General features: G+C 39.2%; 1 protein-coding gene across 1 annotated transcript; it reads right to left on the bottom strand.

The window, feature by feature from the left end:
• Positions 1–3,465: 3,465 nt before the first annotated feature.
• On the bottom strand, positions 3,466–10,424 carry LOC128741757 (zinc finger protein 600-like). Its single transcript, XM_053838189.1, has 3 exons — positions 10,315–10,424; positions 9,458–10,238; positions 3,466–5,870 (listed from the first exon to the last, which is right to left on the bottom strand). The coding sequence occupies exons 1-3, from the start codon at positions 10,338–10,340 to the stop codon at positions 3,600–3,602; spliced, it is 3,078 nt and encodes a 1,025-aa protein (XP_053694164.1). The 5' UTR covers positions 10,341–10,424; the 3' UTR covers positions 3,466–3,599.
• Positions 10,425–14,687: the final 4,263 nt, after the last annotated feature.

Raw genomic sequence — 14,687 nt, forward strand, 5'->3', positions numbered from 1 at the left:
CTTGGATATGCTGTCCTATCGTAGTTTTGCTTGTAATTATGCTGATTATTTTGCAGCTGCGCTTTGACGATGTCGTCCTTAGCACCTTTCAGCCGCTTTACCGTAACAGGCAGCTTTGACCTTAAACTTCTACCCAGCAGAATGTCTGCAGGTGATAAACTCAGGCCCGCTGCTGGAGTATTGTTATATTCCAATAACGCGTAATAAAAATCCACATCATCTGCAGCACATTTTTGCATTATCCGTTTTACAGTTTGTACACACCGTTCGCTTAATCCGTTGGATTGTGGGTAATTCGGACTATACTTTGTCACTATCTGGTATTCCCATTCCGAACAAAAATTTCTAACTGCTCCAGCATGAAATGGGTTGTTGTCGCATATAGTTACTTCTCATGGGTACGCCGTAGATGCAAAATGCATGTTTGAACACATCACAAATTTCTTTTGCTGATTTACTCTTGGTTTCCACGACATGAATCACTTGGAAATATAATCGGCCATCACTAAAAATGTTTTTCCTCTAAAATCAAGAAAATCATTTCCTAGCTGCTCAAAACATCGCTCAGGAACCGGGTGTGGCTCCTTAACATTCGACTTATGGTATTTTTCACAAACAGCGCACTTTGAGATTGTATCCTTTATATCACGGTTCATCCTTGACCAGAAGAAAATTGTAGCAGCTCATTTTTGACGTAGGACTATACGTCTTTGTTTACTATCTGGGACTGGGTAGCACTTTGTGAAAACGAAAATAGAAGTGTAACGTTGGAATGAAAGATTTCAAATGTTAACAACTACTGAACGAAACTGAACAATTTATGTGTCATTGGAAAGATAAAATGATCAGCAATGGACGGCGTAAGAGGGGGGGGGCTCCTATACAAATGAAACACAAATTTTCCAAACCAACCAAATTTGGCATGTGGGGGTTTCAGAAGGCAAGATTTTTTTCTATGGTGAATTGAGACCCCTCCCCTCTTTAGGAGGGGGGGCTCCCATACAAATAATATACAAATTTCCTCATAACTCGAGAACTATTTAAGCAAATGGAACCAAATTGGGCAAGTGGGGGTTTTTGGAGGCAGAATTTTTTTCCCTTTGCCTTCTTTAAGAAGGGGGAAACCCATACAAATGAAATACAAATTTCCTCATAATTCGAGAACTAATCAAGCAAATGGAACCAAATGGCATGTGTGGGTTTATGGAGGCCTGAATTTATTTTATGATGGTTTGAGACCCCTCACCCCTGGTAGGAGGATAAGGACTATCATACTATCATCATTTTCGTCATTTTGTTATCTAACGCTATAATTATGCATGTATTTTTATAATATGAATTGAAAACATGGTGTTTATTCTAGAAAAACTCGAAAAAATTTAAAGACAATTTGTTCCACTGGAAAAATGGACGCATATTTGTCTCGCTGCATATACCTTTTCATATAAAATGGTTTCAAGTTGTATATAAAATTTAGTGAAGTTTTTCAACATAATCTTAAAGAGAGACAAATAATAACATCAAAACTAAGTAATTTTAGAAAAATCAGTTTTTCAACTTTGGATGCGATTTTCTCATTTTCGTGTTTTGTAACATGGGACAGATATGCTTCCAGCGGCAGTACACTGCCGTCCATATGCCGGGCATCTCCCTTTCGTATGGGTTGATAAACAGTAGTCGCGTTGAGTGAGGTTCCTATTGCCATGATCAGCTCTCTGCGGAGTACGATTCCGCATTATGCGATTTGCTGCCTCATTTCTGTTTACTGCCTTCACTAAAACGTTGCTCGAAGATCCATTGTTGATGAGCTTTAGTTGCTTCTTCTTCACTTCATCCACCCTTCGCCGCATCCAATGTGACGTCCTTTGTGCAGTCTTTGGTAATTAGACCGTCTCTCATATCAGTGAGACGATCACGATCGGCAAACGATCACGAATCATTTTGTCCTCCTCCAGATAATTACAATCTTTTACCAACATACGCAGATCGGTCAGAAAATGTTCAAATGGTTCATTTTCTGCCTGATGACGGTCAAAAAACTTCCAACGCGAATAAATTTCATTGTTTCGCGAGTTACTACAATAGCTATCAAATTTTTGCACAGCTTTTACATACGTATTTTGTTCTTCTTCAAACACAAATGTATTGTATACTTCGGCCGCATCATCTCCGATTAGGTTCAGAAGAGTCGCAATTTTCACCTTATCGGGTTTTGTATCATACCCAATAGCGATCATGAAAAAGCGTGTAGGGCGCTATATTTCTGCATATTAGCGTTGGTAAGAGGAAATGCTTATCAACTTAGGGACTATATTGGCTCGTTTCATTATCCCTGATTCCCCTGATCGCGGATAAGTTCAAGTTGTTACGTGGTTTTTGAGCCGTAAATCTCGCATGTGCATAGTATTTTTCGATATAAATTAAATTATGGTTGTATATAAGCACCATTGGTATTGTATTAAATTTGTTAAAAAGGTATTTTTTATATCTTAATTTTCGTAGTTACTGACTTTACAAGAAAATTTTCGAATATCCAGGTTAGTCTCATATGACTGATGCTTACATACTTACATTATCCATCTAGCTCCGCCCATCTACTAACAACAATTCCTTTCCCGAAATACTTGTGAAGATGCAGAGGATTCCCTGGTCTTTAGTAGCAACAAGTATTGGACTAACATTCCTTTCCATCCCACCAGGATCCGCATTCGGACGTGGCCGGCGTCGGTATTGATCAGCATGCAGGGACCTGATAAGGTTGCACAATGAAAAATAGCGTGCTGTCTCAAGTATGCTTTTTCCAGCCATCATTTTGCAATTTTCATCGGTCCTGGTCAATAACGGAGTAGCAGCACACGGGCGGTATCCTATGCTTATGCTTATGCTTATACCCAATAGCGATCATGAAAAATTCCAGCTGCTGTTTAAACTTTTTCCAGTGTTCGGCCAAATTTCTTGGTAAATCCAACGCAATCCATCCTGAATTCCGCGTGCTCTCGAGTCAGTGGAAGCACTGTTCCACGAGGTCTTCCGATTGGCCGCAACGTAGCTATTCACGCACTCTGTATTTTGGCAAACTCCTGCAAATAGCTGGTCGGCGGCAACTTTTTCCACTTTAACGCAATCCAAGAGTTGGGTTTATCCGGGGTCGATATCGGTTGTTTTTTACTTTTATTACTTTATATCGGCTGCGCCATGATGTGATCTCATACGGATCACCGATAGAACGTGTGTAGACGGTTTGCTTTTACAATCTAAACTAAACTTTATTCACGATAATGATAAAAAAATACATTTGTATGATTGAGACTACAACTACATATATAACACAAATTATGAGGATTATAAATTGTGAGATAAGAAAGACAAATATGGCAAAAGCCGTTACTGCTTTTTTATTGACGAATAAAGTAAATTTAAGTTTACAAATTTAATTAAGCAAAGTAAATTATAATGTTTCCTTGATAGCTTGTGTTTATCACTCGATTTAAAAAAAAGTGTAAAATATTCGAATTTCTCAAATTCGCAATTCTTTATTAATAGAATCTGAATAAATGTTGCTTACCCGTCAATTGTACAACAAAACTATCTTTTTCTGTCTAAAATTCTGACGGATAATCGCAATACGTTTTTCGCGCCGACATTGTTTCCTGTTTAATGGAAATTACGCTCGATATGGTCGGCACCGGGTCCTCTTCTATCATTTCCTTCGCTTCGCCGGCATGTTGATCATCATCGTCGTCTTCCACCTCACCACAGTCTTCCACATCGCTAGACACGACGAAACATTTTTTCTTGGGGGTGTCCGTTGATGTATCTAGTCCGCTAGACTGATTATGCTCGTCGGCCGTTTGTTCGGGAAGATTACTCTCTACTATACATCTTTCCAACTTAATTTTGATCTTACCAACCTTCTTGGATGGTCCTGCACTAGTTGTAGTATCAGCCGATGTACTGCTCTGCACCTGATAATTATGCACAGTTTTTTGATGGCGAACGCGATCTTGATTGCGCACGAACTCCCGATTACACAAAGTGCAATAGAATCGTAATTGACTTTTACCAGATTCCCCGTGGTAACGACGCTTATGATTGACCAGTGACACCTTTCGATCAAATTGAGCGTTACATTCGTCACAAGGGTGCCGAAAGCCACCAATATGCACCTTTATGTGTGATAGGTACGAGTTCCGATGCACAGTTCGTTTTGGACAGTGCGGACACTTGTAATAGAATTGTTGATCTGGATGTTGCTGTTGATGATGTGTTTGTAACATATTGGTGGTTACAAAGACCAACGAGCAGAGCGCGCAAGGATGTTCCACGTCCGGATCGGTCTTAATGCGTTTGCCACCGGATTTGGATCGACCGCTTCCAGAGGCAGATGGGACTATGTTCTTCTTCGATTCAATACCATGAAATACGGTATGATGGTAGCGTCGGGCCGATTTTCGAATAAAGATACGTGGGCAATATGCGCATTTGAACCGGCTTGCTAAGCTTAAAGAAGTGCCACCGGTATGGTAGCGTTGTTTGTGCTTCAGCAGGTCTGCCGGCTTGTAGAATCCAGCATCACATTGATCGCATTGATGGGGTAATTTGCCCAGATGGTTAAGGACATGAAGCTTCAACGTGTTACGGCTGGTGAATGTCTTTTTACAGTGCGAGCAGGTCAGAGAATCGGGCAACGACAGAAGAACTTGTTTGGAGATTGGCTCTTTATCAGCATGATTATGTTTGACGTGCAAAAAACGAGCGGTTTTTGAGAGCAATTTACGTGGACAATACTTGCAGGCGAACCTTTCTCGCTTTCCTGATGTATTTTCGTCACCATCAGTACCATGAACGGCTTCCAGATGTCGTTCCATATCTTTTTTACGGATAAACCGCTCTTCGCAGTGATCGCAACCATACGGTTGCTGACCGGTGTGATTGGCCATATGGTCTCGCAGTGAAGTCTTGTGTTTGAAAAGTTTAGAGCAAACCGTACACTTGAATCTAACAGGAACTTCCGGATGTTTTAAGGAAAAGTGTATTCTCATCGTCTTCATCGATGGAAATTTACGATCACATTTCGCACAAGGGAAATTACTTTTCCTGCCTTCCCAAACTGTCGGCAATTTTGCTGGTGCCTCGATGTTATGAACGATTTGCTCATGTCTGAAACGATCTTGGTTGCGAACAAAAAATCGTTCACAGTGATCACACTTGTATCGTTCCAAAACCTTACCCTTGGCATTCTCTCCATGCCAACGTTCTTTGTGTTTCGTCAGTTTTGCCTTTCTCTCGAAGCAACTTCCACATACATCACATTTGTGGGGCATCGTACCGTGGTTGATCATTACATGGGACCTGTAGGCGGTTCTATGGCGGAAAAGCTTGGGACAATCAGCACATTTATATCGCTTCGAAATTTTAGGTTTTGATTCTGCACCCGGTTCACCTGCCTGAGGGTGCCGATCTTGTAGATGGCCACTGCATGATTCAATCGCTTCTTGGCAAACTTCACAGTAGAATACTTGCTCTACCGGCAAACTGGGCTCTACCGATGCATCAGCCGGTTTCACATCATGAAAGTGGATTATATGCATATTTCTAGCTTGATCCTGCAGAAATATTCGAGGACAAAGTGTGCACTTGAACCGTTTATCCGTATAACTTGGCGAGTTCTTGTCGTGATATCGCGCGACATGTTTATCTAAACGATCTTTCATAGTAAACTTTGCACCACATTCTTCACATGAATGCGGGAAATCCATAGTGTGGAAACGTGTGTGCACACGCAACGACCCAGTGTCGGAAAATTTTTTCTGGCAAAAGCGACACGAATAGATCTGTGATTCTTCAGGATGACTTTTGCGAATGTGTGCCTATTGAAAAATTAATACAACGGTTAAGCAAGTACTTATCCTACATATGTTTTGCCTTCCTCACTAAGATAGGGCTGAAGTTTGGTACGAAATTGGTTTGGCTCAAATTCGTTATGTTTCGTAGTACTTGTAGAGCTAAAAAATTACAAAATTCTCCAATCGACTACCGACAGAAAGAAAAAAGTTTGTTTCAATGCGTTGTTTAGTACCTATTCGTGGAAAATGTACGTCAAATTAAAAAAGAACACATTTTTACAATTTGTCAATCGTTTGCATCTATAAGCAGATGGAATAATTAACGTTATTGACTTTAACTTTAAAGCGTCTATGATATATTTGTCAGAATGGACAAGTTTTCCAGAGAAAAAGCGGTTTTTATAGAAATTTGCAAATGTTCCAATATTGACAGTTGCAATTTAAAACGATATGGCTAGTATGATAAGTAGAACAACGCAAATTCGAAAGTTCTAACAGCCAACATGGAGTTTTTGGACTTCGAAAGCAATGCTGCAAATAAATATTCTGTAAATGATTGCATTCTTTGTATCTATCAGTACAAATGAATACATTTTCAAGAATAGAATCATTATTTTGAGTAGAAAAACCACTTGATTGGTTGGGGATGCTTCGCGCACCAGTGTGGGCATAAAATACACTGAAGTTGATTTTTACGTGGTTTTTTACGCGACTATTTTTACGCGTTTTTTTACCCGAATTTTGGAATTTACGCGGTTTTTTACGCGATTTTCGGAATTTACGCGGTTTTTTTACGCGAATTTCGGAATTAACACGGATGTACTCAAAACATCTATTTTTTCGCGTACTGTTAAAATCCACAAAGTTTTTTTTAGGCGAAATTTTGGTTTTTTTTTACGCGAATTTTGGAATTTACGCGGTTTTTTTACGCGAATTTCGGAATTTACGCGATTTTTGGAATTTTCGCGGTTTTTTACGCGAATTTCGGAATTAACGCGTTTTTGACGCGAATTCCGGAATTTACGCGGTTTTTTTTACGCGGGACGTATCCTTCGCGTAAAAAGCGACTTGAGTGTCCTTCACACAGTAATTCTCCGCCTCTTATCCAGCTACCTCCTCATGGTGCTAACCAGGAATACAGGCAACCATCACGCACGATAACGACTAGCGGTGCATCAACTGAGATTGGAGATTCACGAGGCCTGGTGATCAGAAGGACTTATTTACCCGCAGATATCCACAATGCCATTTGGAGATCGCTTGACCAACGAACAACGAACCAACTTCTTATCGATTGCCGATTCCCTCGAACATAACCAGCAACACCTACGGAGTGCGGATATTGATTCGGACAATTACTTAAGAAAGGTTGATTTTATAAAGTGGACACTTGATTTCCAATGTTTCATGGCTAATTCTTAATGAAAAATTATGAAAAATATTCAGGATGTTTTTTGCAACAGAAATGATGACATTAAATGCAAATTTCAAGAGCATGGCTTGGATCTGCATGTCGACACAAAGCTGAGAGAGTGTTTTAGAATCAATAGGATCGTAGCACTAGCCCCACGATTGACCTGTACTTTAACAGCTGGTTGCGAAGTCTGTCGTATAAAAACAGAAGGACAAATTTGCATAACGGACTTAAGCATCTAGCCTTTGTTTTGCTTTGGTGCTGCGAGAAGCTATCGTTACGCGAATTAGCGAAAATTGCGAAGTGTTCAAAGTCTGCGATATTTAGAAGTATGGAAAAACTTAGAAAATTACCACTATGAAAAGTGATCCTCATTATTTGCTCGGAACAGCACGGCGCAAGGTTACGAATGAAGGGCCTTACTGAACTGGAAGTTGTTCTTCAACCATCAAAGGACTCTAATAACCCTTTGTTGAAGAATTTTTGTCTTTTATCCCTTTAAGCACTAGCCCACACAATTGGTTAGATGAAAGCTTTTGCTAAAAATTCTACCTAGAATCGTTCATGCAACCTACAATGTGTAAATGTTGGGCAATGTTAGCTGAATAGTTACACTTCATATTGCAATAGTTAAATACGCCCTAGGAGTAGTTGTTTCTAAGTAGCAATTTTCCGCAAAATTTCAAAAAACGTGTCGTCCGGAAAGAGTTTGATAACGGAAAGACTAAATTTAGAGCAATTTGTACTATCCGTACTCTACCCTAACCACACACATCATCATGTAAACAAATATTATGCAACAGGTCAAAACAAAACAAACAAAACTCCTACCGTATTGAGACACACGGCGGGCACCGAACGCAAGCACCAGCGTCATGCATACACTTCATAAGTGCTCTCCTGAGCTGTTTTTCCGACTCATGTGATTCGGTGTTCAGTAAGGATTCAAATTACAATTCCAGAACCAAATTTATCGAACAATGAATCTTTCTGTCCCAATAGTCTATCTCTTTTTAGCTTTAAGAATGCATTTAGAATAGGGAAAATATCGATATGCATTACCGATATTTTCCACCAAAATTCAACTATAAAAGCAATCCCTTCGACTAATAAAGCAAGCCATTTCGACTTCAGACTTAGTGTATTCAATGCGACCCCTATCGAGCTATCGCCGACTGAAGAAACAAGTCCCTCGAGCAACCCCGAGATCCGTTGATCTACCACGGCCTATTGCATGGTTTAGGCTCTCAAGAGCAGTCTAGTCTTCGTCGGTATTTTTCTACCTCGACAAACCGTCCGCTTCGGTACATGCTAACGAACAACGCGAATAGTGAATAGTGATACACTATAAATTGGCATTCAAATAGCGATGATAAATTCAAATCCAGTATTTATTGGATAAAACTCCACAGAATAATGGCTTCATCGAATCCATATTTTTTCCTAACTGTAATCATTGAATTATGAGATAAATTATCAAATGCCCAAATGCGCCTTCTAGTCTATGCTAGTGAAATTTCTTTCGCTTCAAGACTATTCTGGTTTTCTTACAACCGTACTACATTTGCAAATTGATATTATTGATCAAAGGATTTTTTGCTAAATATGACGGTATTCTACTTGCATCAGTTTTGTCTTACTTGTTTCCCTTGACGCGAGTGTTGAAAAAGCTGCTCTTTGATCTGTAATCAAATTGGTTTAAACAACGCTCTGAAAAAACAGTTTCGTTTCTTTGTCTGTCATATTTTTACACATTGCTTTTAAACTAAAAGTCTGATCAATGTGTAAATGAAAAATGACTAACGAGGCAACAGACAGCTCCGACAAAACATTTAGTTATCGACAACAGGTATTCTCATTTACGAAGGTCCAATCAACTGTGTTGCAAAGATTTGTTATCATCATATAGTGAATTACGTAAAGTATCAGTGAAATGCACTTTTGAACAATTGGGAAAACACGCCAATCAATTAGATTCGATTCAAAAGCATGGAAAGAAAATCTGTATGTCTATCTCATTTGAGATTTTCCCAGGAGCCGCAAAGTTTGGCAAAAAAATCGTGCCATTTTGGAAGCGAATCGACTGCACTGGAAATCCTTTAAAATAAGGAGTAGCACAATGTATATGTGAGCAAGGCATATAATCACAATGGATATGTGAGGAAGGCATATAATGTGGTTTAAATTGATTTGTTACCTTAATTTCCTTCATTAAACGGAATACTTTTTGACAGATGGTACATCGATAGGCACCGTCAGATGTAACTTCAAAGGGTAGAGGTTTCGTCGGCTCTTCCGGTGTTTGTTCTTCAATGCGAGCCTCACTGCTCGCCCGTGTTGACCCATCCACTGATTTTTCATCTTCTTCTGACAGTAAAACCACAACATCATCTACATCATGGGAATTTTCAGGTCGTTCCTGTTGTTGCTGATGTAATTGCGGCTGATTCTCTCCGTATTCATCTTCAGTGTACGGTTCGGGCTTGATTAGTGTGTCGCCTTTAATCAGCTCCTCTTCAATTTCCTCATCGATAGGTTCATCCTCCTCATCTTGTGCTTCAATCATATTATCGCTTGGTTCATGCTGTCTAACCTGTTCCTCTTCACCATCTACATCGCCATCATCTGTATCGCTAAGGTAGTAAATTGTGTCCTGTTCAAAACCAACGGCGTTTTGTGACAACACCTGCTGTTGTTCAACCTTCACGTGCATCTGCATCACTTCTAATCGCTTACGCTGTAGTACTTGGTCCAGCTGACGACAACGTTCACGATATTTAGCAAAGCTCTCTAGCGTCATCTGACACATCCGGCAAACTGAGCAAGGATAGTCAGTTTCCGGTGTAATATGAATATCTACATGTCGGGCAATGAGATCAATCAATGCTAACTTAGGATCAGTATCAGACGGAAAAACCGGTTCCACGTAGAAACCCGAAAAACACAGTCGGCAGTATGTCTCCGGGTTATCGTTTGGACTGTTTTCAATAGAAACAAATAGAAAACAAATAATCGGTCGGCGTTCAGAAACTTGATTACTAATGAAGTACTTACATGTCCGGAATGGACTCAGTTTCCATTTTCGTAATTCTGCGTAAAAACGACAGCAAAATTAAATAATATTACAATCAAGAAAAATTGAGAGACATTTTTCACTGTTGTCAATTTTCACGCACTTCTGTAAAATACGGCAAGGATGCCAAGAAATAACTTCACATAAAAATCTATCAAATCTATGGTAATTATTTGAAATAATAGCATGCCGAACTCCGAAGTTTAGCCGGAAATATCGAAGTAAACAAGTCCTGTTATCATAAATAAATGTCTTATCAATCTCCGGTATATTATCAAAATGTCTTTCAAATTAAACCATGTCTTCGCATCTGGCATCTCTGATATTCCATGATGTCAGGAAAGGGGTTTCAAACAGTATATAATTACAGCACACAGAAGAAAACAAAACTGGCAAAATATATCAAGGGGTTTCCAACAGCAGTGATTACTTTAGACGGTAGTACAGTATCATCCCGCTAATTCGACGACTCGATAGTCCGGAAAATTCCGAATGAAAAAGCATTGTATCCCGCATTTTGCACCTTGTGTTTACTGGCGGGACGACGACACTATGCAGGCCCTTGCGACTTACTGCGTGTGAACGCTGTTCGTCTACCAGCGTGTTAGCCGCGATTCTCAGCGCGGGGTTTCGGTGGAGGGCCCCGTTCCTGTGAAAATAGACCAAACAGTAGGAGTCACAACGACAACTTGTTAAACGTAGCTACCTAAGACCCCCTTCCTTTCCACTCTTTCCCCTCGATTCCCAAAAAATTCTTCATTACTTTCCCTTACCGTCCCTTCATCAATTGTAGAACCATCGTTTCGGAAACCCCTAGGGGTGTCTCACTAGATTTATATTAAATATATTCACTGCAAATATCGCTTTGCATCCACGGTTGCCACGGTTGGTAAAAAAATTTTGCAGCAAAAAATTCTCACTTGCATTTTTGCAACGAATGCGAATGATGTAAAAAGCTAATGCAAAATTGCGAAGTGAGACACCCCTTGGCCTGACCGCAGGTCATGATTAAAATCACGAGGTTTGGTCTAGATAATAATTTTTCTTGGTTGTTGTGAAAACTTTATTGCATTGATACTTGGCCCAACACTTAGGAATTTATTAAACAAGTGATGTCCGAGAAAATCGAAAAATCTCCCTTGATGTTTTCTGTGAATGTAGGAGGCCTCGAATTTGTTAAATATCGATTTATTTGAGTCCGGGTACAAAAGTAGCCCTCTATGGACTTGAGATAGTACACCGAAAAAACTACCCAAGCAACCAAAAGTTCGAATATTACTTGACACGCGAACTCGAAAGTTCATAATTAGTTCAGATTCAGTTCCGTGGAACTTTCTTGCTGATTAGTAGTGTATATCAAGTATACGTGGAACTAAATGCTTTAAATAGTGCTGCGAGTACTTCATAGATACTTCAAAGCTATTAGGATGCTACATGAAGTTCTGAAGTAACTTTAGTTGCTAACAAGTTCTGCGTGCTGCTTTTTTGTTTATATTTCTGGTGGTCAAACCAGCAGAATCTGAAACTATTGGAGATTAATTATTTTTATTTCACTTGAATAAATTTAATCCTCGCACATTTCTAATTACAAATATAAATTAGAATGTAATGCTCTTCATTATTGTGTTGTGTTGTGTAGCATATGCTGTCGGTATCTTACTACTATAGTTAATTGCCTGGTACCAAACTTTATGTTCTATAATTAACTCGCGCTGCATAAAGCTGCTGCAAGTTCTAAAACGAACTTTTACTTAACAACTGATTGGCAAAATTCACATCGCTTGTATACGGCAAAGGTGACGCAGTGGATCGGTATAGGTTTGCAACGCGGAACACCCGGGTTCAAACCCAACAGCAGACAAATGCAACGAATATAGAAGTTAGGTAGAAATATAAAAATAGAACATAGAAGTGCTGCTAAATTTGTTTTTTCTTAGTTTTTGACAGTTTATTTCGAAGCTGCTTAGCGTTCTATGCAGTGGACCCAAGACAGCTTGAAAGTTCGGTTAATTACTTAAAAGTGACGCTGCTTAGCAAGTTATAGATTGATATACATAAAGCTGTTTAACCCTTGTTAGACACCATTATTCGAACTTTTGGTTACTTGGGTATACACGTACGACCAATGTGCAGATCACATAGGTATTCTTCTGGTGCTAATCACTACAGTTCCATAGGAATAACACATGAATCATATTCAATGGTAAAACCACAGATCAACAGACGCAACACTTCGAACAAATTTTCTAACAAAACATCGTTTCAATGACACCCCTAAAACATGGAAAAAAAACACTAGCATCACCTGGTGCACTCTTCGCGCTACGCCAGAGTAGGTTGCTATAAATTTAGCAGTGCTATAAATTTACTTGTATATTACCTGACAACAGCGCCAGCGCAGCCGAGCGGCGTTCTCGCACAGCGATTGTTGTTTGAGTCTTGGCTTAAGCGAAAATTTGAAATGATCGTTTTTATCGCCGATGGAATGAGGCTTCAGTGCTACGTCTGTTAGTCTGTGGTAAAACCATCCCAGGTAACCAATAAGCATTAAAATAAGCAGTAAATCAGCCGTTTATTAGCATCCCTGGCGTTTTATATTGCAGGTTGTTGTTTATCAGCTTTTTGACTGCATAACTGTTGTAAATTGGCATCCACAATTCTATTTAAATTCTTCTTGTTGGTAACTAGCTGCAAATAAGCATTGTCAGCACTATAAGAGGGCTAGCAGTAAAGTAGCCGCATATTTTGCCAAAATAACATTTTAATAGCATTTAAGGCAACTTAAATGCTTATTGGCTTGCTTTTAAATTGCATTGGAAATGCTTATTGGTTACCTGGGATGGGTAAAACACTTTGAGATGACCTGATATTCACATCAACTCATCGTGAAAGCCACGTGAATTTCAAATAGAATGACATTTCATAAGAGTTACCCTTTGATTAAACGTGTAAAACCAGTGAAATATTTATAAAAACTTACACCTTAATTTCATGTGGATTGCAACAGGATACGATCTAATGGTAAAACACGTGTATTTTCTGTGCAAAAAAAGTGACTACCATGTTGATTGAAGGTTTGTTGGTTGATTAACGTGTTTTCCTTTGACATATTTCATTTCACGTTAAATCGAAGGGAAACGCTTTTGATACCCGAATGATTGACAAATTAAACAAGATTATCAATATTTGCACGTTGAAATTCATGTGTAAGATCTTTTGGTAGCGCCGTGTCTATTTTTATCGGTGAACTATGCTTATGGAAGTGTATTTGAAGCCATATTTGAACGAAAGTTGTTGTGTTCGACCCTGTGCGATATTTCTCGATAATTTTCCTATTGCCAAAAAAAGTTAGCAGTTATTTAGCGGCACATAAATTTAGCAGAAGCTAAGAAAAACGCTAATAATTATAAAAATTAGCGAAAACGCTAACTGCTAACCAAAATATTAGCTGAGCTGCTTAGCTGTTAGCGGATTAGCGGAATTGTCGACTAACATTTGAAAGGGGCGGATAAGCCAACTGTCAAACAGAACGAGTGAGAGTTCATTTTCCTATGCTGCTCCAGCAAAAAATAACTCTCACTCGTTCTGTTTGACAGTTGGCTTATCCGCCCCTTTCAAATGTTGGTCGATAATTGTGCCCACCTCTGGTACAGGATTTTCAGTAGTCAACGATTTCGGAGCTGAGATAGAAGAAACTAAATTGGGTACAACGCCATCTATATACCTATCAGAGCTTTTGGCAATTCGCAAAGCGGTTTACATCATTTCGCAGCTACCTTCAGGAAAATTCCTAGTAATGTCGGATAGTCTCAGTTGCATCAAAAGTCTACACAAAGAGAAAAGACTACCAGGTAATCGACAAAAAGTGTGTAAAAGGTTTTAATGTAATCTACGAGTAATCCTTCAATAGAGCACCCCTCGAACCGTAAGTGGCAAACTAGATCTTTGATGTCGCTGCCATCGCTGCTATGTATTGTCAATTGCAAGGAAAATTGTACAATCCAAAGTGCGATATCGCTTATAAAAGTGCTATTTTGCATTAAATTGTTTCGGTACCTTCGGCGCACGTTTTCGTTATCTTCCAAGCAATAAGAGCGCCGAAGAGACCGAAACGATTTAAGCTAGAATAGCACTTTTATGAGCATTTGCGCACTTATTGTTTGGACAATTTTTCTTGCAATTGACAATAACTCCAGCACAAAGAAATATTATTGATAGGTGAACAAAAGCTTCTTTCGACAAGTAGTTGGCGCCGAGGTAAAAATGATGATATTTTTATTTCAAGCTGTCAAAACAAGGAAAACTAAAATCATTAGAAGCGAATTTGACTTTTTTTTAAATACGTGCTTTGGAA

Source organism: Sabethes cyaneus, chromosome 1 (genome assembly GCF_943734655.1).
Source record: "Sabethes cyaneus chromosome 1, idSabCyanKW18_F2, whole genome shotgun sequence".
Lineage (NCBI taxonomy): Eukaryota > Metazoa > Arthropoda > Insecta > Diptera > Culicidae > Sabethes > Sabethes cyaneus.

Bases quoted from the DNA above. Each gene is read 5' to 3' on its own strand.
- LOC128741757 (XM_053838189.1), bottom strand. From the start codon at position 10,340: ATGGAAACTGAGTCCATTCCGGACAT. The intron at 10,239-10,314 runs GTAAGTACTTCA...TATTGAAAACAG, and splicing joins ACTGAGTCCATTCCGGACAT to TCCAAACGATAACCCGGAGA. The intron at 5,871-9,457 runs GTAACAAATCAA...ATTTTTCAATAG, and splicing joins GTTTAATGAAGGAAATTAAG to GCACACATTCGCAAAAGTCA.